General features: G+C 47.4%; 1 protein-coding gene and 1 non-coding gene across 6 annotated transcripts in view; both read right to left on the bottom strand.

Moving 5' to 3' along the window:
• SRCAP (Snf2 related CREBBP activator protein) overlaps positions 1–25,342 on the bottom strand; it is a 45,751-nt gene extending 20,409 nt beyond the window's left edge. The window contains exons 1-21 of one of the 5 annotated variants that reach the window (XM_066275704.1): positions 25,263–25,342; positions 23,653–23,726; positions 22,457–22,719; positions 20,091–20,342; positions 16,712–16,897; positions 16,335–16,475; positions 12,802–13,024; positions 12,412–12,686; positions 11,680–11,773; positions 11,406–11,495; positions 10,369–10,539; positions 9,927–10,282; positions 9,648–9,825; positions 9,017–9,153; positions 8,615–8,784; positions 8,307–8,499; positions 6,155–6,291; positions 5,679–5,865; positions 1,204–1,373; positions 557–819; positions 49–339 (exon numbers count right to left, since the gene is read on the bottom strand). In XM_066275704.1, the coding sequence (XP_066131801.1) occupies positions 49–339; positions 557–819; positions 1,204–1,373; positions 5,679–5,865; positions 6,155–6,291; positions 8,307–8,499; positions 8,615–8,784; positions 9,017–9,153; positions 9,648–9,825; positions 9,927–10,282; positions 10,369–10,539; positions 11,406–11,495; positions 11,680–11,773; positions 12,412–12,686; positions 12,802–13,024; positions 16,335–16,475; positions 16,712–16,897; positions 20,091–20,342; positions 22,457–22,510 (3,568 nt within the window). In that variant the 5' untranslated portion in view covers positions 22,511–22,719; positions 23,653–23,726; positions 25,263–25,342. Of the gene's footprint in view, positions 1–48; positions 340–556; positions 820–1,203; positions 1,374–5,678; positions 5,866–6,154; positions 6,292–8,306; positions 8,500–8,614; positions 8,785–9,016; positions 9,154–9,647; positions 9,826–9,926; positions 10,283–10,368; positions 10,540–11,405; positions 11,496–11,679; positions 11,774–12,411; positions 12,687–12,801; positions 13,025–16,334; positions 16,476–16,711; positions 16,898–20,090; positions 20,343–22,456; positions 22,720–23,652; positions 23,727–24,126; positions 24,404–24,828; positions 24,924–25,125; positions 25,230–25,262 lie in introns of those variants that run through there. The other 4 variants (XM_066275702.1, XM_066275703.1, XM_066275700.1 and 1 more) reach the window with 4 other exon arrangements.
• Positions 11,868–11,996, bottom strand: LOC136336657 (small nucleolar RNA SNORA30/SNORA37 family). The gene has a single exon (XR_010731493.1). It is a non-coding gene; the product is annotated as a small nucleolar RNA SNORA30/SNORA37 family (small nucleolar RNA).
• Positions 25,343–26,729: the final 1,387 nt, after the last annotated feature.

Raw genomic sequence — 26,729 nt, 5'->3', positions numbered from 1 at the left:
GAAGCGTGCTCCCAGCTCCGGCCCCGCCCCTGGGAGCCCCACACTTACAGGGTAGGCGAGCCTGCATATCAGGAGACAGGATGAGGCGCTGTGGTGCAGGACTAGGAGCTGGGACTGCTGCGGGGGGGGCGGTGGCTGTGGTGGCAGAGGTGGTGGTGGCAGCAGCAGCAGAAGAGAAGGTGTAGCCTGGTGGCACTGTCAGGGGCTTCAATAGGCCGGAGGAGCCTGGGGGTGGGGCAGGACTCAGGCGAACAGGGGCAGGTGGGGCTGGCTTCAGGGACAGGGTTGGTGTAGGGGGCCGTGAGGTCCCGCTCAGGACCCCCAGCGGGGTAGGCAGCACTGTGGACACAAAGCAAACACCTGTTAGCTACACACCGACCAGAGTCCTAGCCAGCCCCTAGCAGTCTCCACATATACACCCTCCCTTGCCAGCTAAACAAACACACCCATCTCTAACCCAGCTCCTTAAACCCTCCACTGCATTACTTCTTCCCCAATCTGACCAATCTGCCTGAGGTGAACCCCCACCCATTACTCTGGCTCCCTGGCACCTCACCCTGGGGAAGAGGCCCGCTGCTGGGCTGCAGCGGGGGCAGCACAGGGCCAGGAGGCCGGGAGGCCGGGACAAGTGGCGGGGCAGCAGGCGAGGCAGACACTATCAGGGGCGCTGGCAGCACTGGAGGGGCAGGGCCAGGGACGGGCTGAGCGGGGTGCTCAGGGCCTGGAGGGGGTCGGACTGGGACAGGACCCAGGAGGGTCCGTGGGCTGTTCACGACCACCACTGTACGGCCTTCTTGCTTGGGCACTGGCTGCAGCATCCTATGAGGAAAGAAACAAGGGTGAACAGGTAAGAACGGAGAATAAAAAGTAATAAAAAGAAAAAAGAACAAAGAAAACGAGGCAGAAATATAAAAACTAAAAAACAAAGGGAGAAAAGAACCCAAAGAAGAGGGAAAAAAATCCGAGGTAACCAAGGGGCACCAGCAGGGGGTGGGGGTTGGGGGGTGATCAATGACAAACACAAAGGCCCCTCCCAGGACCCTCTTCTGGTTCTCTTCTCCCCTAACCCGTCCAGTCTTGTGCATCCATCCCATATAAACATTCTAGCCTAATCTCCAACTCTTCCTTTGCCATCCCAATTCCCCCAGCCAGCTACAGCCACTTTTTCTAGAAATCCATCCCCTTATTCTTCAGCCCTGGTACCTGTTGACCTTCATCTTGACTGGCTTGGGCCGGGGTGGGGGGTCAGGAGCAGTAGCCACCTCTAGCAGTACCCGGCGGGACAGGCGGTGCCGGGGTAGAAATGTGTCAGTCTCATATCTAGAGATTCGACCCTCCAGGCCAATAAGGTCAAAACGACCCATGTCTATCCGCTGGCACAAGAAGGAACACAAAAGCATGGTGTCAAAGGGGCCAATGTGGCAATAATTTCTTGGACATGACACCAAAAGCACAAACAACCAAGAAATACTGATAAATTGATCTGCACCAAAAGACACTATCAACAAAGTAAAAAGGCAACTCACAGAATAGGACAAAATAATTGCAAGTCATGTGTCTCATATGGGGTTATATCCGGAACAAATAAAGAACTCCTACAACTTAGTAACAAAAACGCAAACAACCCAATTAAAAAATTGGCAAAGACGTTTAACAAACATTTCTTCAAAAAGAATATACAAAAAGCACACGAAAAGAAGCTCAACATCACTATCACTAGGGAAATGCAAATCAAAATCCCAATGAAATCACTTTACACCCATTAAGATATTATTAAAAACAAGGTCCTGGCCAGTTGGCTCAGTGGATAGTGTCAGTCCGGCACACAGACACCCTGGGTTCAATTCCTAATCAGGGCACACACGAGAACGAACGACCATCTGCGTCTCTTCCCCCTCCTTCTCCCCCTTCTCTCTCTTCCCCTCTCGCAGCCAGTGGCTCAACTGGTTTGAGCGTCAGCCCTGAGCGCTGAGGATAGCTTGGTTGAATCAAGCAATAGCCCCACATGGGGGTTGCCAGGTGAACCCAGTCACGGCACATGCAGGAGTCTATCTCCCCTCCACTTACTTAAAAAAGGGAAAAAAAATATTATTAAAAACAAAACAAAATAGAAAATAACAGAGTCGGCAATCACTATAAAAAATAGTATGGCAGTTCCTCAAAAAATTAAACAGAATTATTACTATATGATCCAGCAATTCCACTTCTGGAGATATAGTCACGCATCACGTAACACTTCGGTAATGAAGGACTGCGTATACAGTTGTGGTCCTGCAAGATTATAATGGAGCTCAAGAATTCCTATTGCCTAGTGACACCTAGCCACCCTAAGACTACAATGCAACCCGTTACATATTTGTGGTAATGCTGATATAAACAAACCTACTGTGCTACCAGTGATAAAAAAGTAAAAGACATATAATTATATACAGTGCATATTTAATAACTATATTATAAAATTGTGCTTTACCACACTATACTCTTATTGTTATTTTTGACTACACCTTTTCTACTTATTAAAAAAAATTTGCTGTGGCCCTGAACAGCTGGCTCAGTGGAAGGGAGCATCAGCCCAGCATGCAGATGTCCCAGGTTCGCTTCCCGGTCAGGGCACACAGGAGAAGTGACCAACTGCTTCTCTTCCCCTCCCGCTCCCCATTCTCTTTCTTCCCCACTCATAGCCAATGGGTTGGCTGGTCAGAGCACTGACCCCAGGCACTGAGGATAGCTCAGTTGGTCCAAGCACCAGCCCTACATGGGAGTTGCCAGGTGAATCCCGGTCAAGACACATGCGGAACCCTCCTCTCACTTAAAAAAAATACATAATTGCTGTAAACCAGTATGCAGTGTGAAGCCAGCAAAAGCCTCTTACATGTCATTTTTAGCATGCCTGTTGATTGTATCATTTTCTCGTGTCTCATTAATCTTGTGTTGTTTTATAAACTTAATGTAGCCTAAATGTATAGCAGGAGTCCTCAAACTTTTTACACAGGGGGCCAGTTCACTGTCCCTCAGACTGTTGGAGGGCCGGACTATAAAAAAAACTATGAACAAACTCTTATGCACACTGCATATATCTTATTTTAAAGTAAAAAAAACAAAACGGGAACAAATACAATATTTAAAATAAAGAACAAGTAAATTTAAATCAACAAACTGACCAGTATTTCAATGGGAACTATGCTCCTCTCACTGACCACCAATGAAAGAAGAGCTCCTTCTGGAAGTGTGGCGAGGGCCGGATAATTGGCCTCAGGGGGCCGCATGCGGCCCACGGGCCGTGGTTTGGGGACCCCTGGTGTATAGTAATGTCCTATGCCTTCATATTCATTCACCACTCAGAACACCTCCTAGTCCTACAAGCTCCATTCATAAGTACCCTATACAAGTATACTATTTTTAACTTTTATACCCTATTTCTATTGTACCTTTTCTATGTTTAGATACACAAATACTTACCATAATGTTACTACTGCCTACAAATTCAGTCTAGTATATAGTACAGGTTATAAGCTAGGAGCAATAGGCTACACCATACAGTCTAGATGTGTTGTCGGTTTTATCATCTAGGTTTGTGTAAGTACACTGATGTTCCTACAATGATACAATCACCTAAAGACACGCTTCTCTTAACACATATGACTGTGTGTCCAAAAGATAACTGAAAGCCGAGAACTGTATGAGCCCTGGCCGGTAGGCTCAGCGGTAGAACATCGGCCTGGTGTGTGGAGTCATGGGTTCGATTCCCAGTCAGGGCACACAGGAGAAGCACCCATCTGCTTCTCCACCCTTCCCCCTCTCCTCTCTCTCTCTCTCTCTCTTCTCCTCCCGCAGCAAAGGCTCCGTTGGAGCAAAGCTGGCCCAGGCACTGAGGATGGCTCCATGGCCTCTGCCTCAGGCGCTAGAATGGCTCCGGTTGCAGCAGAGCATCGCCCTCTGGCAGGCATGCCCGGTGGATCCCAGTGGGCGCACGTGGGAGTCTGTCTGACTGCCTCCCCGCTTCTAACTTTGGAAAAATACCAAAAAAAAAAGAAAAAAGAACTATATGATTTTATCCATATGTGGGATATAAAACTGAAAGCAACAAATGAACAAACAAAAACTCACAGACACAGACAACAGTATGGTGGCTACCAGAGAGAAAAGGGTGGGAGTGAGATAGAAAAAGGTAAAGGGTGTCAAATACATGACGGAAGAACAAGACGACTCTGGGTGATGAACACACAATACAATATACAGATGATGTATTATAAAACTGTATACCTAAAACCTGTGTGTTTGTTAACCAATGTCACCCCAAAAACTTTTTTTAAAAAACAGAACTGAAAGCAGAAACTTGAAAAGATATTTGTAAACCTATGTTCATAGCAACATTATTCAAAATAGGCAATAAGTAGAAGTAACCCAAGTGTCCACTGATGGATGAATAAACAAAATGTGGTGTGTGTGTGTGTGTAAATATAACCAACCTTAAAAAAGGACATTCTGATATATGCTACAACATGGATGAACCTTATAGACATTTTGCTGAATGAAAAGAGCCACTCACAAGAGAAAAAATATTCTTAGGATTCCACCTATGGAAAGTCCTAGAGTACTCAAATTTATAGACAAAATGTAGAATGCTGGTTGCCAAGAACTGGGGGAAGGGGAAAAATGAGAAGTTAATATTTAACAGGTATAGAGCTTCAGTTTGGAAAAATGAGAAAAGCTCTTAAGATGGATGGTGGTACTGATTACATGTCATTGTACTTAATGTCACTGAATTATCCTTTTCTTCTTTTTTTAGAGAGGAGTGGAGATAGAAAGACTCCCACATGTACTCCGTCCAGGATCCACCTGGCCAACCCAGTCTGGGGCCAATGCTAGAATCAACTGAGCCATTTTTAGCACCTGAGGATGATGCTGGCTGTGGGAGGGGAAAAGAGGAGAAAAGGAAAGGGGAGAGGCAGATGGTTGATTCTCCTGTGTGCCTTGAGAATCAAACCCAGGATGTTCGCATGCTGGGTTGATGCTCTATCCACTGAGCAACTGGCCAGGGCCGAATTATACTCTTAAAATGGATAAAACAGTAAAATTTGTTATGCATTTTACCACAATAAAAACAAAATTTGGGGGAATAGGAAGTAGCCAAAAAGAAGAAAAAATAATAATTTACTATAATAGCTCACAAAAATTAGGGGACCAGGGAATGTGCAGATACTCTAGTACTTTCAGCTTTTTGTACAGTGCATTTTCACCTATGAAATAAAAGTTGGTTTTGGATCTCATTTGCGTAATTGAACAACTTTCTTTGACTTGTCATTTGCTTTTCTGATGTTCTTGTTCAATAAAAAAAATTAAATGTTTTTACCGCTTCATACTCATTTTGAAATAGCCTCTAATTTTCATGAGCCATATAATATGAATATGCCAGGCCGTTTTAAAATGATTAACACAATTCTCGCAAATCTACTGTCGAATAGACCATATAATCCCTAATCCCTATTTTGAAGGGCAGGCAAACTTAGGCTTACAGGTTAATAATTAGCTTGCCCAAAGTCACACAGCTAAAAAACAATGAAACCAGGAAATAGAGCTGAGATGATAGAAGGAAGAACTCAGAAGGTCAGACTCTAGCCTAAAGAAAAAAGTGCATGTTTTGCACAGGGCCGATAACCCTGGGAACAGCTCCTTACCTGGAGGGGATGGACGTCAGTGGCCCTCAGGACCAGAGAGGCAGTGCTGAAGCAGATGCCTGGGGTGATGAAGGGGGAGGTAACAGGTCGAGGATCGAACAGGTTTGGGTGATTGCAGACTTTTCGCAACTGCATCAAAATGTTGATGACACTCATGAAATGGCCAGTGGCTAGTGTCTCCTTAGTTCTGGGAGAGAAAAAAAATACATGGGGCCTGATCAGTGGTGGTACAGTGGATAAAGCATCAACCTAGAATACTGAGGTTGCCGGTTCAAAACCCTGGGCTTGTCTGGTCAAGGCACATACGAGAAACAACTTTAATGAGCTGATGCTTCCCGCTCCTCCCCTTGCCCTTCTCTCTCCACTCTCTAAAATGAATAAATAACATCTTTAAAAATTAAGGTGGCATCCTGACTCTGACCTCTGACCCCTGCTTCAATCTCGAGTGCCAGGGCCCCCCCTCAGTCCTCCCTTACGTGGTCTGTGCCATGAAGTCATCATAGAGACAGCGCTGGCGCTTGGAGAGCCGGCAGCGGATAACATGCTCATACTTTTTAGGCATCTGCTTCTCAACATCCACCTTAACTCGGCGCAGCAAAAAAGGCCGCAAAACCTAAAGGCAAATAATCAAGAGGCTGACAGGAGAGCAGCGAGCACTGAGCCCTAGTCTAGTCCTTCTAGTTGGGTCCTGGCTTGATGACCAGCTGGACCCTGCCTCAGCCCACCCAGATACACTCAGGGAGCTGTGCTGCGTGCCGGGAACCAACACACAGAGACGACTCAGAGATGTAAGCCCTCCACTCAAGGGATTTACAGTCTGCTGAAGGAGACAGGTGTAAAAATTCTGATACCACAACATAAGAGGTGACAGCACAGAGGGCAGAAGAACTAGCTAGCTATACAGGAGGAATGACTCAAATGACATTTCAAAGAGTAAATGTAAATTTACAAGATTATGAAAGTAAGTCCAGGAGAGAAGTTGAGAACAAAAATTGGGGCAGGAAAAAAAAGCCTGACCAGGTGGAGGCGCAGTGGATACAGCATTAACCTGGGATGCTGAGGTCCCAGGTCCAAAACCCCGAAGTCACTGGACTGAGTGTGTGCTCATCCAGCTTGAGCACAGGCTCACCAGCTTGAGTGTGGGGTTGCTGGCTTGACCATGGGATTACAGACATGACCCCATGGTTGCTGGCTTGAGCAAAGGGTCACTGGCTTATCTGGAGCCCCCAAATAAGGCATGTATGAGAAGCAACCAATGAACAACTAAAGTGACACAACTACAAGTGGATGCTTCTCATCTCCCCTCCTGTCTGTCACTAATAAACAAATAAACAAACTGGAGGCAGTAACAGCATAGAAAACAAAGGGCTAACAATATAGTGATCAAGTTAACATGGAAAAAGTGAAGGGAGATGAAGAGATATAGTTAAGGAAGACTTGCCAGTTCCTAGTTTGATTTACCAAAATGATGCTGTGATTGACCAAAATGGAATAGAAATAATAGGCTATAAAGCTTGAGAAGTTTGGGTTAGAACAGAATTAAGTTCAAGAGCAACTTTTAATTAAAGACATCATGTCAAATTTAAATATAGATAAAGTGATCTAGAGAGTTGAGGGATTAAAAACACAAATTGCAGTCTTCTAAAGCCTTATGAATGAGCCTATCAGATAAACTGGAAGACAAAAAAGGTAGAGATCAAAATACTGAGATATGTTCTTTAAAAGCTGGTCAAAGAAAGAGGAAACAGAAAAGACAAGAAAGAGAGGTAGCAAGGGCTGTGGAGGGGTGGAGGGATGAAGAGGACGAAGAGTGTGGAGGAGGGAGAGGAAAGGAGGAAAAGAGGGAAGACGGCATGGGAGGGAGGGGGAGAGAGGGAGGAGGAGAGAGGGGGAGGGATAGAGGGGGGAGGGGGAGAGAGAGGAGAGAGGGGGAGAGGTAGAGGGGGGAGGGGGAGAAGAGAGAGAAGAAATACAAAAAAAAAAAGAAAGTTGAGCCTGACCAGTGATGGCACAGCGGATAGAGCATTGACCTGGGATGCTGTGGTCCCAGCTTCAAAAACCCTGACATCACTGGCTTGAGCACAGGCTCACCAGCTTGAGCGCGGGGTCTCCAGCTTCAGCATGGGATCATTGACATAATCCCACAGTTCCTGGCTTGAGCCCAAAGCTCACTGAATTGAAGCTCAAGGCTGCTGGCGTGAGCAAGGGGTCACTGGCTCAGCTGAAGCCCCTCAGTCAAACCATGAGAAACAATCAATGAACAACTAAAGTGTTTACTCTCTTCTCTCCTATCTGAAAGAAAGAAAGAAAGAAAGAAAGAAAGAAAGAAAGAAAGAAAGAAAGAAAGAAAGAAAAAGAAAGCAGAGTTGAGCAAGTCTAAGTAAAGAGAAATCCAAGCAGGGACTGAGGAGCAATATCATTCTACTCAGAGAATATAGACAGAGCTGTCACCATCAAAGAAAAGGCGTCCAATGATGACTAAGATGAGGTCACTCAATCTGGCAGTGGGTTAGTCACTAGAACACTGCAGCTGGATACCTGGGTGAATTAAGTCTATCTCCGTCTGACTTCCCTTCCCTAAGAGTTTTCTGCCCTTAGTCCTTCATGACAACCCATTACAGGCCCTACCTTGTGGAGGCGTTTGACTAGACCTTCATTGTACTCTTGGCTGCCCTCAATCATGCCAGTTAGGGGGTTAGAGAACCACTCCTTGAACTCTCGATGAGACTGGAAGACATGGGGCATCAAAAAGTGCATCAAGGACCACAGCTCCATGAGGCTGTTCTGCAAGGGAGTTCCTGTCAGAAGCAGACGTCTCTGGCTGCAAAGAGACAAAGGGAATTAGAGGGAGGAAGGTCATCAAGTTCTCAACGTTGCCAGCATGCCATCCCTCAGACCAAGTCAACCATCCCACGAATCCCCACCTTCATTTCTACCTGTTGAAGTTGAGCAGTGACTGCCAACGCTGTGACTTGAAGTTCTTGATGTTCTGAGCCTCATCCAGAATGAGATAGCGCCAGTTCTTACGGCGAAAGGCCTGGTGGTCCTGCAGCACCAGCTTGTAAGATGTGATACACACATGGAAGGCATTGGGCTTGGTCCAGCCCTGAGGTATCAGGAGAAAGCAGCAGAGTGTGAGGTTGAAAAAAAAAAGAGTCAAGGAAAGACATACTAAGGTCCTCACAGGACAGAAAACAGGTTGGGAGAACACAGAAAGCCCCAGAAGCAGGGCGGAGCAACAGAAAGGGGAAGGAAAAGAACTCATCTGAGGAAAGGGCCTAAAAAAAAAATAAGGCATCAACTGGGGGGCATGGAGGTGTTCACAGGGAGGAGCGAACCTGCCGTTTGAGTTTCCTCTCTTTCTGGGCTCCATAGTAAGTGAGGATTTTAAAGCTGGGGCACCAACGCTTCAGCTCCATCTCCCAGTTCAACATCACACTGGTGGGGACAATGATCAAATGAGGACCCCAGTTACCTGTTTAGCAAAAGAACGAGAAATGTGTAACATGGTAACTACAGTTAGTACTGTACTGCGTATCTGAAAGCTGCTGACATAGATTTTAAAAGTTCTCAAACAAGACATTATGGAGATCATTTCATAATATACACAAATATCAAACCACGTTGTATACCTGACACTAACATGACGTTAATACACCTCAACTTAAAAATATAAGGCCTAGAAATATTGCAAACAAAGGCATTTAAGAGAAGAATGAGATGATAAGGAAATATAAACTTAAGGGGTTCTGTTCCTCAGGCCTAACCCAGACCAGTCTGTCCTAAGGCCCTTCCGAAGAATCCTAGCACTGACGCTGCCCTCTCTGTACAGTTACTGACCACAGTCAATGAAGCCACTAAGACAGATACATGCAGAGAGTATGTCACCAACCCACGGACAGAGTCTCCATTCAACAAGTCCCTCGGGGAGCTGGCCAAGGAGATCCAAGGAGGACCCTGACTAGATACCTTTGTCACAAGCCAAGTGGGCAAGCAGGGAGATGGTCTGGATCGTCTTGCCTAGCCCCATCTCATCAGCAAGAATGCCATTAAGTTTCTTCTCATACATAGTAACCAGCCAGTCCAACCCAATGTGCTGGTACTCCCGCAGCTGGCCCCGCAGCAGCAAGGGAATGGGCGTCTTCACCTAGCAGGAGGAAGAGAGGTGGCATGGTGGAACCCAGGCACCTGTCACTAGGAGATAGGAAAATCAAGATATGAGAAAGCAAAGGTGGGGCCTGGGGGTACCTGGGTCGTGGCCAAGGTGTAACCCTTGGGCTGGAGACTTTCAGCTGCGGCAGCAATATCTGTGATTTCTTTCTTGGGGCCCCGAGCAGTGGCGGGCCCTGGGGTGGGGGGGCCACTGCCAGCGTCGGCCTCACTCTGCGCTTCGTCCCCAGCAAGCAAGTACTCCACCCCAAAGTCGTCCTCCTCTTCCTCCTCCTCCTCCTCTTCTGCCTGGCTCTGCGATTGGGACTCCTCGGAGCCCTCTGACTCGGAGCCCTCATCCTCGGAACTCACGCTTGTCTCCTCCTCCTCTTCCTCCTCCTCGGAATGCTCATCCTCCCCGTCCTCCGCGTCCTCGCTCGGCTCCTCAGCAGAGTCTGAAGCACAGCACCAGGGTTCGCCACCAGTCTGACTCCAACGCTGGCGCTGGCCCCCCAGCTACCACCCCAGGACGCATGCCGACCTGACTGACTGCTGCTGTCCTCTCGAGGGCCCTCCTCGGCCTCACAGTCAGAGCTGTGGGCGTCGCCCTCGTCGTCGCCGCCCTCGTCACTGCTGGCAGAGCCAGCAGCAGAGGCATCGGAGGCACAGGCTCCTGTGTAGCGCCGCAGCAGCTCCTCCACGGACAGCGCCCCTGCGGAAGCGAAGGGCACGCTGCAGGTGCTCGGAAGAGAAGGAAGCAGGCCAGCGGGGGCTGATCCACCTCACCCAGGTCTCTGTAGACACTGCTGCAGAGGACCGAGGGAAGGCCAAACAGGTTTTTTTTTTTTTTTTTTTTTTTTTTTTTTCCCTGAAGCTGGAAACGGGGAGAGACAGTCAGACAGACTCCCGCATGTGCCCGACCGAGATCCACCCGGCACGCCCACCAGGGGCGACGCTCTGCCCACCAGGGGGCGATGCTCTGCCACGACCAGAGCCACTCTAGCACCTGGGGCAGAGGCCAAGGAGCCATCCCCAGTGCCCGGGCCATCTTTGCTCCAATGGAGCCTTGGCTGCGGGAGGGGAAGAGAGAGACAGAGAGGAAGGGGGGGGTGGAGAAGCAAATGGACGCTTCTCCTATGTGCCCTGGCCGGGAATCGAACCCGGGTCCCCCGCACGCCAGGCCGATGCTCTACCGCTGAGCCAACCGGCCAGGGCCAAACAGTTTTTGTTCAGCACTGGCGGCTAAACCCAAGCCCTACAGCATGGGCTGCAACCATCAATGGTGCTGCCTTCCACTGGGCAGGACAGGGTCAGGCTGATGAACCTCTTTCTAAGGTTCAGGCAAACGTAACCAATGACCTCTCTGATAAGAGCTCATCCCTCCATGAGCTCTGACATCACTCTGTACAAAATGCTAGTCACTACGTTCTACTTACAATCATTCATTTATAAATCTTTCTCATTAAACCTAGAGTCTCTCCAGTAGGGACAAAAACATGTCTTATTCATCTCTTTATTCCTGCCACTCTGCAGGAGACACCAAAGTGGATGCTTATTAAAGTGTCCAGTGAATGTCACCTTCTTGAGCCAACTCGCTCAGCTCCATGGCATGATCCACCTCCCCTTCCAGCTGCTCTTCAGCTGCTATGGTCTCCTCTTCGTCCTCCGCTAGAAGAGAGAACACAGCAAGATCAATGGGGACAGAGGCACAGGCATAGGCCAAGTCAAAGAGGTGAAAAAGCCTGAAGCATTAGGTTCAAACTATTCAAGAATTACGGGGCAACAGGATAAAAAAAAAATAAGGGCTTTGAAAATATAAAAATTTTAAAAAAATTAAAAGAACAGGGCTGACCTTCATCCTCATTAGCAGTGAACTCTTCATCGTCCTCATCTGGATGCCAAGGTTTTTTGTTGCGCTGCGTAACTGAGGAGGGTGTGGGTTTCACCTGTATGTATGTCAAGGGATGAAAAAGAAGAAGGCCTAAGGTTAGCACAACAGGAGAAAGGGACAGTGCTGAATAAGATGCCACAGAACAGTGTCTCTGTTCCGTTGAGTGACAGCTGCCACTGGCACAGGCCCAGGGCAAGGATGCAATCAAGGCTTTTCTTTCAGCACCAGCTACCAAGTCCTGGCCCCACAGTCTCGAGGAGGACCTGTGAAAGTGCTAGGTAGGAAACGCAGCCCTGGCGCCATCCCCACTCAGACACACAGAGAAACAGAACTTAGGTCCAAGGGAGACTTCCAGGTTATCATCCCAGCTCCCAATCTACAAACCAACAAAGTAGTATCAGGGTCACCACAAAGAAGTGACAAGAGCCAGAATAAGTACTTTTCAAAGTCCTACAGCAATTTAAAACTAGAGTACAGGGCACTCTTCCACGACAGCATCACACACTCCATCCATCTCAGACTGCAACTTCCCTTAAACCCAGATTCTTCCCTATCCATCCTCAAATGAGAGCCCCAAAATGAACTTTCACCAGCAAGAACTCCTGAAAGCCACAGCCAACCTTACAGACCAGAACTCAGTCCCACAACCCATCCTCCGGCTCCCGAGCCCTCGCTCCACCCCTCGGCCCATACCTTCAACATCTGAGGGGGCTCATCTTCACCATCTTCAGGCCCATCTCGGGTATCACTATCATGAGATGATGGGGTTCCCGCAGGGCTGGATGGCCCCCCAAGCAGCTGCGGGGGAAGGGAGCGCAGCAGCTCTTCCAGTGGCAGTTCTCCCTCACGTCTAAGCAGCTCAATCTCACGCCTCTGGGTCTCCGCATCATTGCCTTCCTGCTGTTCTTCAACCTCAATCGTCTCCTCATCATCCTCTTCCTCCTCCTCTTGGGGTTGGAAGTCCCCATCTATAGCAGGAGAACAAGGTCACAAAGTCCACGGGGCCCTGCAAGCCACAGGGTGGGTTTTCAGCTCTTGTCAGGGTACACAAGGAAGAGTAACAGAGCCAAAGAGGACACACACCTTCATCATCCAGCTGGGAAACGGGAGGTGGAGGACTCGAGGCCGCTGAGGAGGAGCCGCGACAAGGGGAGGAGCCGGCTTTGCTGGGGGCGAGTGGCTGGTTGAGGCTCTGAGACAGTAGGTCTGAGTACTTTTCAGTTTGCCCCACAATGAAGTCCAGGTGCAGGTCGAGAGCTTTCTTGCGCTTTTCCTCCAGCCGGGACTGTTGCTTGAATTGTACCACCTGCCACAAGCATGACATAAATGGTTAATAGATAATAGATAATCTTTAACTCATGTATTCTTTCACTCAACATTTAGGGATGCCTCTTTAATGACAGGCACTGGACTGGCTTTTTAGGAGGAAGAACTAAGTGACCTTAAGGGTGCCTCAGAGGAAAACTAAAGGGAGTATAGGGGAGACAAAACCAGCTCAGCTTCAGGCAACCAAGAAAAATCTGCGAAGGTATCTAGAGTTAAATCTTAAAGCCTAAGTAGCTCTTCCCTAAGAGGAAATGAGGAGAAAGGCGTTCCCAGCAGCAGAAAGAGTATTAATGGCCAGGGATGTGCAAAAGAAAGATGACTTCAAAGTGGAAAGGAGAAGAAAAGGAACTGGCAGGGCCAAGTACTGCTTGAGAAACAGTGACAAATCATATGTGAACAACTTATAAAATGAGAACTTTGATGGTATTTAAGCAGGTAACTGACACAGAAAAAGCATGCTGAATGCCCTGCAAAGGACAGATGGCCCAGAAGAGTCACTAAGTCCTATTAACAATCCCTAATCCAATTAAAAAATGGGAAGAGCCCTGGCCAGGTGGTTCAGTTGATTGGATCATCATCATCCCAATAAGCCAAGGTTGCAGGTTTGATTCTTGTTCAGGGCACACACAAGAATCAACCAATTAATGCATAAACAAGTGAAACAACAAATCAATGTTTCTCTCTCCTATCCCCTTCTCTCTAGAATCAATTTTTTAAATGTGGTGGACACATAAAAAAAAAAGATCAGAGAATCTGATTAGACATTTATCCAAAGAGGACATAAAGATAGCCACTAGTCATCAGAGCAGTATAAATTAAAACCACAATGAGATTATCACCTCACACCTGTCAGAATGGCTATCATCAATAAGTCAACACCCTGGCTGGTTAGCTCAGTGGTAGAGCATCAGCCTGGTGTGCAGGAGTCCCGGGTTCGATTCCCGGCCAGGGCACACAGGAGAAGCGCCCATCTGCTTCTCCACCCCTCCCCTCTCCTTCCTCTCTGTCTCTCTCTTCCCCTCCCGCAGCCAAGGCTCCATTGGAGCCAAGTTGGCCCGGATGCTGAGGATGGCTCTATTGCCTCTGCCTCAGGCACTAGAATGGCTCTGGTTGCAACAGAGCGACGCCCCAGATGGGCAGAGCATCTCCCCCTGGTGGGCATGCTGGGTGGATCCTGGTCGGGCGCATGCAGGAGTCTGTCTGACTGCTTCCCGTTTCCAACATCGGAAAAATACAAAAAAAAAAAAAGTCAACAAACAGTAAGTACTGGTGTGGATGCTGAGAAAAAGGAACCTTTCTGCACTGTTAGTGAGATTGCAAAATGGTGCATCCACTAAGAAAACTATGTGGATTCCTCAAAAAATTAAAAACCCTTGGCCGATGGGTCAGTTGGTTAGAGCATCATCTCAAAACACAGAGGTTGCTGGTTCAATCCCTGATCAGTGCACGTACAGGAACAGTTTGATGTTCCTGTCTCTCCCCCCTCCCTTTGTCTCACTCAAATCAATAAAAATCACAAAATTAATGGCATATAACTCAGGAATTTCACTTCTGGGTATATATCTGAAGAAATCCAAAATACTAATTTGAATAGATATCTGTATCTCTATGTTCACTGCATTACTTACAAAGGCCAAGATACACACCAACCCAAATGTCCACTGATTGACAAATGGATAAAAAGAGATGTGGCCCATACATACAATGTAATACTACTCAACTGGAAAAAAGAATGAATCTTGCCATTTGCAATAGCATGGACACAGAGGGGTTTTTGTTTGTTTATTTTTAAAGATTTCATTCATTGATTTTACAGAGAGAAAGGAGGGTGGGGGGACCAGAAATAGTTGCTTTATTCTAGTTCACCGGTAGCTTGTCATATGTGCCATGACCGGGCAAGCCCAGGGTTTTGAACCAGCGATCTCAGGGTTCCAGAAAGTTCTCCATCCACTGCGCCACCACAGGCCAGGCAACACAGGGTATTATGCTAAGTGAATTAAGTGAGACAGAGAAAGACAAATAGCTTATGATTTCACTTATATGTGGAATCTGAAAAAACAAAACAAGCAAGCAAACAAAACAGAAACAGACTCACAGATAGAACTGAGTTGCCAGAAGGGAGGAGGTTAGGGGAGCTGGGTGTTAAAGGTGAAAGGATTAGGAAGTACAAATTGGCAGTTACAAAACAGTCACAGGGATGTAAAGCACAGCATAGAAACTATGGACAATAACGTTGTAGTATCTATGTATGGCAGGGGTCTCAAATTCGCAGCCGTGCGGCCCGCCCACCAATTTTGTGCGGCCCGCAGACTAATCAAACTTCGTTGATTAATCTGCGGGCCAGTCTGTGGGCCGCACAAAATTGGTGGGCGGGCCGCATGTTTGAGACCCCTGATGTATGGTGTCAAGAGGGTGCTGGACTTATCAAGGTATCACTTCATAAGTTATATGGATGTCTGACCACTATGTTCTATACCTGAAACTAATAATATAATATTGAATGTCAACTGTAATTAAAAAATAAAAATTTGCCTTGCCAGGTGGCTCAGTTAGAACATCATCATAATACCCTAAGGTTGCAAGTTCTATTCCCAGATAGGGCACATACAGGAACAGGTCGATGTTTGTCTTTTTCTCTCCTTTCCTCTCTCTACAATCAATAAATAAATAAATTTTTAAAATAAATAGTTCAAACTATCCACAAAGGCAGGGTTCATTTTCCACTGTATTTCTTTCATCTTCACAGCACTTGCTGCAAGGAAGGTCCAATGCATAATAGAAATGTCATTAAAGTTGCTTGAAATAATATTCACTCTCACAAAGTTTTTTTTTATATTTTTTCTGAAGTTGGAAACGGGGAGGCAGTCAGACAGACTCCCCCACATGCGCCCAACCGGGATCCACCCGGCATGCCCACCAGGGGGCGATGCTCTGCCCATCTGGGGCGTTGCTCTATTGCAACCAGGGCCATTCTAGCGCCTGAGGCAGAGGCCATGGAGCCATCCTCAGCGCCTGGGCCAACTTTGCTCCAATGGAGCCTTGGCTGCGGGAGGGGAAGTGAGAGACAGAGAGGAAGGAGAGGGGAAGGGGTGGAGAAGCAGATGGGTGCTTCTCCTGTGTGCCCTGGCCAGGAACTGAACCAGGGAGTCCTACACGCCAGGCCAACGCTCTACCACTGAGCCAATCAACCGGCCAGGGCTCACTCTCACAAAGTTTTGATCATCCCTGCTACCATGCTACCCACCAACCGAACCCAAGGCACCTACCTTTCCCAATCCCCTGCTGCCTACCTTCTCCACATTGCTCCAGAACTGCCTGACATCCTTGGCCATGGCGGCGGCAATTCGGCGCAGCTTGGCCTGCTCCTCCCTCCGGGCCCGTTCCTCTTTCTGCCGCTGCTCCTCATGGTGCCGGATCACCATCCGCACTACCTGTGGGAATGCGGAACCAGCATAAAAACACTCCAAGGCCAGAACCTTGCCCTCTCCCCAAGTCAAAAAGCAAAGAAAATAATCAAGACCAAGAAACCTGGCAAGTCAGCTTGCTTCCTGAGACTATGGACACTAACAATCATCATACATTGTACTGGTTCCTTTCCTTCCAATCAACCCACCCAACAAAGAAAGCAAACCGGAAAAATGGAAAGTAGGTCCAGCTGAAGACATACCCTACGGGCCACACCCCGTTTCCAACGGCGCTCCTGAGCGAAGTCAGCAGACAGCCACTGCATCTCCTCACACAGATAGTCCCAGTGGCCTTTGGGGCGGGGGGGCTCCGGCACCTTGGGCAGCCTCTTCAGGGACCAGAACCCCTCCTTCCGCAGCTCAGCAATCCGGGTCTCAATCTCTGCCTCCTATTGAGGGAGAGCCAGGTCAATCAAGTGACTGGATATATACTCCGTGTCGTGGCCATGGCTCAACTCCTGAGTACAGACTGTATATGCTACAGGGACCGGCGGAACTCAGTTTTGTGATTAAGTCCACAAATCAATCCTACAAGTAAAGTAGGTATTACACTCTCTTCAGAGCAGTAAAAAAAAGATCAATGAAGTTATTTGATTTACATGAGATCACATAGCCAGGAAGTATTAACAAACTGAGAATTAAAAATATGTCTATGTCCCTGGCCGGTTGGCTCAGCGGTAGAGCGTCGGCCTGGTGTGCGGGGGACTCGGGTTCGATTCCCGGCCAGGGCACACAGGAGAAGCGCCCATTTGCTTCTCCACCCCCCCTTCCTTCCTCTCTGTCTCTCTCTTCCCCTCCCGCAGCCAAGGCTCCACTGGAGCAAAGATGGCCCGGGCGCTGGGGATGGCTCCTTGGCCTCTGCCGCAGGCGCTAGAGTGGCTCTGGTCGTGGCAGAGCTTCGCCCCCTGGTGGGCAGAGCGTCACCCTGGTGGGCGTGCCGGGTGGATTCCAGTCAGGTGCATGCGGGAGTCTGACTGTCCCCGCCCCCCCCCCCCCCCCCCCCCGTTTCCAGCTTCAGAAAAAAAAAAAAAATGTAAAATATGTCTAATGACTCCAAACACCAAATTTCATGCTCTTTCCATTATTTCCCACAATCTCTACTCCCCATGAATATAAGCAAGCCTCAGGAAATTATATTCCAAGGCAACTATCCAGAGAAGAAAGGACTAAAAGTTTCTTTGACTCTGAATATGAATGAAGTTTATCATCACTATAGAATCTACTTACACAAGAGCATGTTCACATTTAGAAGTATGGTATAAAGCCCAATTTATATATATATATTTTGTTTTTGGAAAACACTTGTTAGAAAAATGTACTCATTGGGTGAAAATACTAAAAAGTTAAAATACCAGAAGATTAACAGTGGTTACTATAACCAAAAAATAAGTTTCTACATTGATTATACAGCATAACACAAAAGCAAGTTGACAGTCATATAAAACAGAATTTATTCTTATATTTTTATTAGTTATATTATTTTCCACATGAACTGTAAGCTTACTTTTTCTCTACCCTGAATTTCATAAAAAAAATAAATAAAAGCTTTTAAAATTTTTATTCAGCTCTGGCTAGTTGGCTCAGTGGATGGAGTGTCAGCCTGGTATGCAGACATCCCAGGATCAATATTCGGTTAGGGCACACTGGAGATGCGGCCATCTGCTTCTGTCCCCCTCCCTCTCCCCCATCTCTCTCTCTTCCCCTTTGCAACCAGTGGCTCAGCTGGTTTGAGAATCAGCCCCCAGCGCTGAGGATAACTCGGCTGATTCAAACATTAGCGCCAAATGGGGGTAGCCAGGTGAGTACAAGTCCAGGCACATGTGGGAGTCTGTTAACCTCTCCTCCGCTCACTTAAAAACAAAAAAATCACTTAATAGAGGCGATTTCAAAACTTAAGACAACTGCCCTTGTGGGCCCTGGCCAGGTAGATCAGTTGGTTAGAGCACCATCCCTATAAGCCATGGTTATGGGTTCGATCCCTGGTCAGGGCACACACAAAGAATCAACCAATGAATGCACAACTAAATGGAACAACAAACTGATGTTTCTGTCTCCTTTCCTCTCTCTAAAATCAACGAATAAAATTAAAAGACAACTGCCCTTATTCTTGTCCTCTCCACACAAAAACTAATCCAGAGGAAATAATAGCGAGATGAATCAGGGAACTAAAAATGGCCTGATGCTAAATATCAAGAACATGGCTCTCAAATTTGAGCATGTATCAGAATCATCAGAAGTATTTTTTAAGACAAATTGCAGGGCCCTACCCTTTAGTTTTAAATAGGTAGATGGAAGGATACTTAGAATTTGTATTAAAAAAAAAAAAATCTAATTTTTAAAAAAATTCTTGTGCCTGACCTGTGGTGGCGCAGTGGATAAAGTGTCGACCTGGAAATGCTAAGGTCGCCAGTTCGAAACCCTGGGCTTGCCTGGTCAAGGCACATACGGGAGTTGATGCTTCCAGCTCCTCCCCCCTGTCTCTGTCTCTCTCTCCCTCTCCTCTCTAAAATGAATAAAATAAAAATTAAAAAAATAAATAAAAATTAAAAAAAAATTCTTGTTGTTTTGAGGAGGAGAGTAGAAGGGGGGGGAGAGACAGGAAAGAGGGAAAGTGAGGGAGAGGGAGAGAGAGAAAAACATATTTGTTGTTTCACCCATTCATTGGTTGATTCTTCTATGTACCCTAACCTGGGATCAAAACCACAACCATGGCATGTTGGGATGATGCTCTAACCCAATGGTCCCCAACCTTTTTTGGGCCACGGACCAGTTTAATGTCAGAAAATATTTTCATGGACCAGCCTTTAGGGTGGGACAGATAAATGCACAAATTAAAATTATGCAATCGGCGTAATAACTGTGGTATTTTTAAATATAATTGTCGAACTTACGAGACAAGCATCAAGAGTGAGTCTTAGACGGATTTAACAGAGGGAATCTGGTCATTTTTTAAAAATAAAACATCGTTCAGACTTAAATATAAATAAAATGGAAATAATGCAAGTTATTTATTCTTTCTCTGCGGACCGTTAGCGGTCCGCGGTCAGGGGGTTGGGGACCACTGCTCTGACTGAGCTACTCTGCCAGGGCAGAATTTGCAATTCTAACTTGTTTCCAGGTGATGCTGATGCTACAGGCCCATGGACCACACTTACCACTGGATAAGAAAGAAGTAGAAACCAGTAAATCTTAAGAGCCTTACAACCTATCAAGCACTTCTAATTTTTAATATACTTATTGATTCTAGAGAGAAACAGAAACATCAATCTGTTTCTGTATGTGCCCTGACTGGGAATCGAACCCACAACCTCTGCATTTTGGGATGATGCTCTAACCAATTTAACTATCTGGCCAGGTAACAAAGCACTTTTATGTCTTTAATTTAAGCCTAACAGCCTACAGACTATTACACCACCCTTATTTTACAGAAAAGGAAATGAGGCTCAGAGTGTGAGCAACTTGCTCAAGATCATGTAAGTTAAGGCAGAACCTCTACACAACGAGAACTGTAAAATACCCATGGAATACAGAAGTCCAGGAAGAACATTCTCAAGAATCCTCACAAGCCTTCCCAATACCTACATGCTTGGCCTGCTCTGCAATCTCAGCATGGCTCTTCTCCCACTTTGGACCCTTGTTAGTCAGGTCAGCAGCCTGGAGTAAACTGAGCCCCTCCAGCGACACTGTGGCGCCATCTGGGGGCCCTGGAGGTCCATCTAGAGAGGAATCTTGAGCTATATGCTGGGGGGAGATGCCACCTGCCCCACTAGAGGCTGGGGAACTGGATGAGGCAGGGGACACAGGATTGCTGCCTGTCATGCCGTCCGACACCATCTAGAAAATTGGAAAATGAAAGATAAAATAAATTCTTAGCATGGTACCAGGAGTTTAAAGTACATTATCTCACTTTTATCATCAAAAGGAAAAAAAACCCTAAAGTAAGGTATTGACCTCATTTCATAAACACAAAAAGTGTTTAACAGGGAAGATCCAACCTTATAGTAGAAGGGTGGCACGCAAGAGGAATTACAGCCTGACAGTATTAAAGAATACTACATAGTACTCTAACAGTTACAGTGTTCAGGCATACTACAACATATGATTTCAAATTTCAATGAAGGCTTTCAGAAGTTTTTTCCTCTTTTTCACAGCAACTATGGCAAATTTACTTATGCAAATAAATTTGAGCTAGCACCAAATGCCTCAAAGAACAAAAAACCAAAATAACCTAAACCTTTGACATTTTTTTGTAATTTGGAAATTAAATTACATGGGTGACACTGATCAATAATAGTACATAGGTTTTGGTTGGCCCGTGGTGGCTTGGTGGATAAAGCATCGACCTGGATGCTGAAGTTGCTGGTTCAAAGCTGTGGGCTTGCCTAGTCAAGGCATATACAATAAGCAATTAATGAACAACTAAAGTGAAGCAACTATAAGTTGATACTTCTCACTCCCTCTCTCCTCCTTCTCTTATCTCAGTAAAATCAATAAATAAAATCTTATGGGGAAAAGAAAAAAGAGTACATAGGTTTCAGGTAAACATCTATTTAGCATTTGAACTATTGACTGCATTGTGTGCCCACACAACCTTTTTATATTCATTACCAGTCTTGGTAGTTTTCTTTACTAGGGAAGTATTAGGGAAAGAGTAGGGAAAAGGAGAGAGTTTGGTCACTGTCCTCAAATACCCATCTATTATTTTAAAAGGTTCTGCAAAAGCAGTAAGAAGCAGAGAATAAAGCCCTACTTAAATGTGGATAGTGAATTCATGAAATGCACTTCACCAAGCTTTTCAGTGTGCCATTATAATTCCTACTCAGCTAAACGACAAAAGACTATGTCACAAAATTTCCCATTGCTCAGGAAAATTACAAATATCAAATCCATAACCATCAAAGGTCTACTGCATGCCCAGCCTGTGGTGGCACAGTGGATAGAGTTGACCTGGAACACTGAAGTTACCAGTTTTGAAAGTCTAGGTATGGCCCTGGCCGTTGGCTCAGCAGTAGAGTATCGGCCTGGCGTGTGGAAGTCCCGGGTTCAATTCCTGGCCAGGGCACACAGAAGTGCCCATCTACTTCTCCACTATTCCTCCTCTCCTTTCTCTGTATCTCTCTTTCCCTCCCACAGCCAAGGCTCCACTGGAGCAAATTTGGCCCGGGTGCTGAGGATGGCTCCATGGCTTCCACCTCAGGTGCTAGAATAGCTCTGGGAGCATCGTCCCCTGGTGGGCTTGCTGGGTGGATCCTGGTCGGGCGCATGCAGGAGTCTGTCTCTGCCTCCCAGCTTCTCACTTCAGAAAAATACAAAAAAAAAAAGAAAAAGAAAAAAAAAAGAAACCCAAGGCTTGTCCAGTATCAAGGCACATAATTCAAGCAATCAATGAATATATAAAGTAAAGCAACTATGAGTTGATACTTCTCATTTCTTGCCCCCCCCGTAAAATCAATAAATATTAAAAAAAAAAAAAAGTTCCTTCACCTACAAAAAAAAAAAGTCCTACTGTACACACACCTGGGTCTGTCTAGTGTAAAAAGCCATGATTGCCCCACTACCCACTACTCCCTTATTTGGTATGAAAAAAAATGAGCGCTACACAAACACACATACACAGAGCATCCATAAGGTTTAAGAGTTCTATGAGAAACGGAGCTGTTCACACAGTCTTAGAAGCACATTGTCCCAACCTTCATTTCCAACCTGGCCCAATTCAACTTCTTCAGGTAACAGGAGTTTCCACACTCTCAGACATCAATGCTACACTAATATCAAGTACAATATAAGTACTCAACAGGCTTAATAGTCCGCTCAAAGATTCGTGAAACTCAGTATCCAGGTAGCCAGAATCACAGAAATATGGCTAAGACCTGCCATGTGTTTCTTCTGCCTCAGAGCCAGCAGCCAACACAGCAGAAGCAGAGAAGAAACTTTCCCCACTTTCGAACCTGTGTCTGCAGGATTGGGAGCTGAGGGTGAGCAGGGGAGGGGCTGCTCTGCATGGTCCCACTCCCAGGCTCCTCTTTGGATGCCTGAAGAACGACTGGGTCGTTGTTACCACTGCTGCTGGCCGAGGGGCTGGCGTCCGGCTGCAGGGCATGCTGGGAGCCGGCCTCATTCTGGGCCACAGGCCACCGGGACCCGCCTTCCAGGGCCCGGGGCCCACTAGGGCGTCCCAGCCTCCGCTCAGGTCCACCGGCCTCTGGAGCACCTAAAGTAGCGTAAAAAGAAAAGAAATGGGATTTTAAAATATTAAAGAATCCTTTAAATAACCAAAAATAACATTAAAAAAGATAAGTGAATGGTGATTACAGCCTGTATTTCTTGAGCATCTACTATGTCTCAAATACTTTATACTTATTTGATGTATTCTTCACCCTCACATTTACCTTATAAACCAGGTACTTTTCATGTCATAATAAATGTCCACTTAGTTCCTTCTACATACCGAGGACAGAGCCATGCAGAAAAGATCCTTGACCTAAATGGAGCTTACATTTTAACATTTCCTCTATTTTACAAGGTAGGAAGAAACCAGGATACAGAGACCAAATGACTTGCATAAGATCATACAGTAAGGCAGTGGTAGGAGGACAACTAAACCTAAGTAGTCCCATAACAAAACCATGAAGGATGTGCTTTCTCTTTGGTAGTCAGGGTGATCACATCTTTCTCTATCCATAACACCAGTTCTATTGTTGCAATGCTATCCTCAACCCAGATATATTAACCTACAATTTCTCTCATTAAACACCTCAAGCCTGACCAGACGGTGGCACAGTGGATACAGCGTCGACTGGGATGCGGAGGACTCAGGTTCGAGATCCCGAGGTCGCCAGCTTGAGCGCGTGCTCATCTGGTTTGAGAAAAAGCCCACCAGCTTGAACCCAAGGTTGCTGGCTTGAGCAAGGGGTTACTCGGTCTGCTGAAGGTCAGTGGTCAAGGCACATATGAGAAAGCAATCAATGAACAACTAAGGTGTCACAACGAGCAACAAAAAACTAATGATTGATGCTTCTCATCTCTCCATTCCTCCTCTCTGACTCTGTCTCTGTAAAATAAACAACAACAACAAAAAAGACCCCAAATACCTCAAGCTTCCCTCCCATTAGCATCAGTACACAAATAGTATCTGAACCCTCACCTGTGTGAGCTGAGACCACACCCCCTGTGAGAGTCTGTACTTCCACGGTGCCGCCGTACTGAGGGGAATCACAACTGAAACAAATGGAGGGGAAGAAAACAGCAGTGAGGACAATTCACATTTACCAACATCCGTAAAAACCTTCTTTACACCAGCTTTGAGGCTTTTAAATGTTCCCAAATCAGTTCAAAGGCTGGAAAGAAAAGTTACAGTAGGAAGAAAAGCTCACATTTCAGAAAAATAAATGCAATCAAGAAACTGGACAGTAGAAAGAGCACGGAACTAAAAAAATAAAAAGTTTATAAAGTCTAACTGTAAAAGTTTCCAACAACTGACTGGAGAATAACAAAGAAAAAAAAACTGTCACATCTAGCTCCAAAACGTGCTGGCTGCCTGGCAACCTGTTCTGCCAGTGCGGGCAGAGCAGTCGCAGAACCTACCCTTGCTCAGGGCAGGGCCCCCTGGCTCCCATACCTGCACCAGGAGACACTTCCCGAAACACAAGAACTACAGCAGGAAACAGGAGAGAGACAATCCGATGTGAGGAAGGCCGCCCTGAGAACCATGGCCCGGAAACGGGCAGGGTAAACCCACACAAGGCCCGGAAGTGTTTCCCCCGTGTTGAAGGAAATTCCTTCACCACGGTTCTGCCTTTGACTCACTCCCTCCTCCACCGCAGATTCAAGGACCCAAGCTAACTGCAATCCAAGATGCTTGAACTCTTAACCCAAGGCATCATGACCGCCTCTCACCCCTCCCAATACTCTGACCCAGCATGACCCCTGACCTCTGCCCTAAGTAGCCACTAGCCCTAAGGTAGCCCCGCCCCCTCCAAGACTCCCACCCCACCCAACGTGCGCGAGAGTGGGGGAGGGGCCCGCGCGTGCGCGGCTGGAGGCGGAGTGAGTCGGCTGCGCGCATCGCCCGGGGGCTCCCGCCAGAACCCAAACCCACACACATAAGGGTCGCGGGGTTGGGCAGCCTCTCATCCCTGCCCGTCAGGAAGCCCCCCCACTACTAGACCGCGAAAGGCTGAGATAAGGAAGGGTTCGAGCTGCCAGTTCCTGGTCCCTCACTGGATATGGTGGGCACACGCCCCGACTCCTCATCCCACACCCCCTTCCTTTTCCCGCGCGCCCGAGGGGGGCTGAGGTTGGTGGGCGGGCAGGAGCACACCTGGGTCCGTCCTCTCCGGGCTCGCTCGCTCGCTCAGGCACGCGTGCGCAGACGGGCGGGAAAGGAGAGGAGGCGCGCCCAGGCCCAGTGCTGGCCGGCCTGGCCCCCCTTCAGTCTGTTTCTCTATGGGCGCGCGCCGACAGCCTCGCGTACCGGACTCGGGGCCCCGGCCGAAGGTGCGCGCGCAGCCGCCCGGGAAGGAGGGAGGGAAGGCGGTGGCGGAAAGATGCGCGCGCAGTCACCTGTCAGGGGAGGGGGGACTGTGGGACATCCGCCATCTTGTCTCCCTCTCCTTACCTGCGTCCTCGAGGGCGTACGCACCACCCCCCCTCCCGCGGAAAAGGAGGGGGGAGGGCCCCCTCTTGGCCGCCGCCTTCACGGCTTTTAAATTCCCCTGGGGCCCGCAGCTACTGCCACCACCTTGCTTCCACTACCTCCTCTCACGCCACAGAAGTGCGGGCGGTAGGTGGGGAAAATAAGACAGTAGTCCCAGCGATCCGCCGCCGCCGCCGCCGCCGCTTCCGAGGCCTCACCAAAATGGCCGCCGCCGTCTCGGCCGCCACCACCAGCACCAGCACCAGCACCACAACTATCGCTATCGTCGGCGCGGCCCGTCCTCTCGCGAGACAGTAACTGGTGGTTGAGAATGCGGAGATACTCGCGTGCTAGCGTAGGGCGCTGTCGGGAGCGCAAGGCAGGCTGGGAGATGTAGTCCACCTGTAGGTTCCGCGCTTGCCCGAAGACAGAACGTTTTTACTTTCCAGCACGGAAACTGAAACGGGGCTGCATTGCGTCCGCCAAGTCGGACTAGTTCCCTCCCTTTTTAACAGGATACCCAAAAAACTGAAGCAATGTGTTAGGTACTTTTAGCCAGTCTGCAGTGGAGCATGGGCCTCTGGATCCCCACTGCAGTCCACTTACCCCAGAGCTGCTTCGTTTTACAGAAGGGTGGTATTACGAATAGCTCCCAAGCACTTGTGCCGTCTGTTCGCCAACTTCTAGGTTAAGAACCAGTTTTATAATCGATACCCCTAGCTCCGGAATAGAATAATAACAGTTACTTTCTTCTGAGGCCACTTTGTGTGCTGATTATCTCTAATGAATTGAGGCTCATAGATTAACCAGTGACGGAACACAAAGCCAAGATTCACAGCCAAGCAGTCTAAGTCACAAGGAGGATCACATTCTCACAAATTGTAACACGCAAAGCCCAAAGGAGCCAGTTTAGCAAGCCCTGATAAAGCTCTCACCTCTTCATCCACTTAGGTTAGCTCTTCCCTATTCTACTCAAATGTTGATCATTCTTTGTCATTGACTTAAAGTCCTATTTTTCTTACAACAAAAACCAGGTGTTAAAAACTCAAAGACCTGCCGGACCCCGCGGTGGTGCAGTGGATAGAGCGTCGAACTGGAATGCCGAGGACTCAGGTTCGAGACCCCGAGGTCGCCAGCTTGAACGTGGGCTCATCTGGTTTGAGTAAAAAACTCACCAGCATGGACCCAGGGTCAATGCCTCCAGCAAGGGGTTACTCGCTCTGCTGAAGGCCCGCAGTCAAGGCATATATGAGAAAGCAATCAATGAACAACTAAGGTGTTGCAATGCGCAACAAAAAACTAATGATATCTCCGTTCCTGTCTGTCTGTCCCTCTCTGACTCTCTCTCTGTCTCTGTAAAAAAACAACAAAAACTCAAAAGACCTAAAAGGGCCAGGAAGTAATATAAATAGGAAGAGAAGCAAGTGAGGAATGTAAACAACAGACCATATTTTCTGTCCTAAAGGAACAGCTACTGTACAAACCTCTACTGCAGTGGACCTACAGGAATGTGGGCCAAAATACAGGTAAGGGTTAGACTCCGCCCACAGCCTGTCACTTTGCTGCCTCTGGCCTCTCCTGGAGCC

Source organism: Saccopteryx bilineata, chromosome 4 (genome assembly GCF_036850765.1).
Source record: "Saccopteryx bilineata isolate mSacBil1 chromosome 4, mSacBil1_pri_phased_curated, whole genome shotgun sequence".
In the NCBI taxonomy this organism is placed as follows: Eukaryota; Metazoa; Chordata; class Mammalia; order Chiroptera; family Emballonuridae; genus Saccopteryx; species Saccopteryx bilineata.
This window is presented reverse-complemented; position numbering and strand designations above follow the sequence as displayed.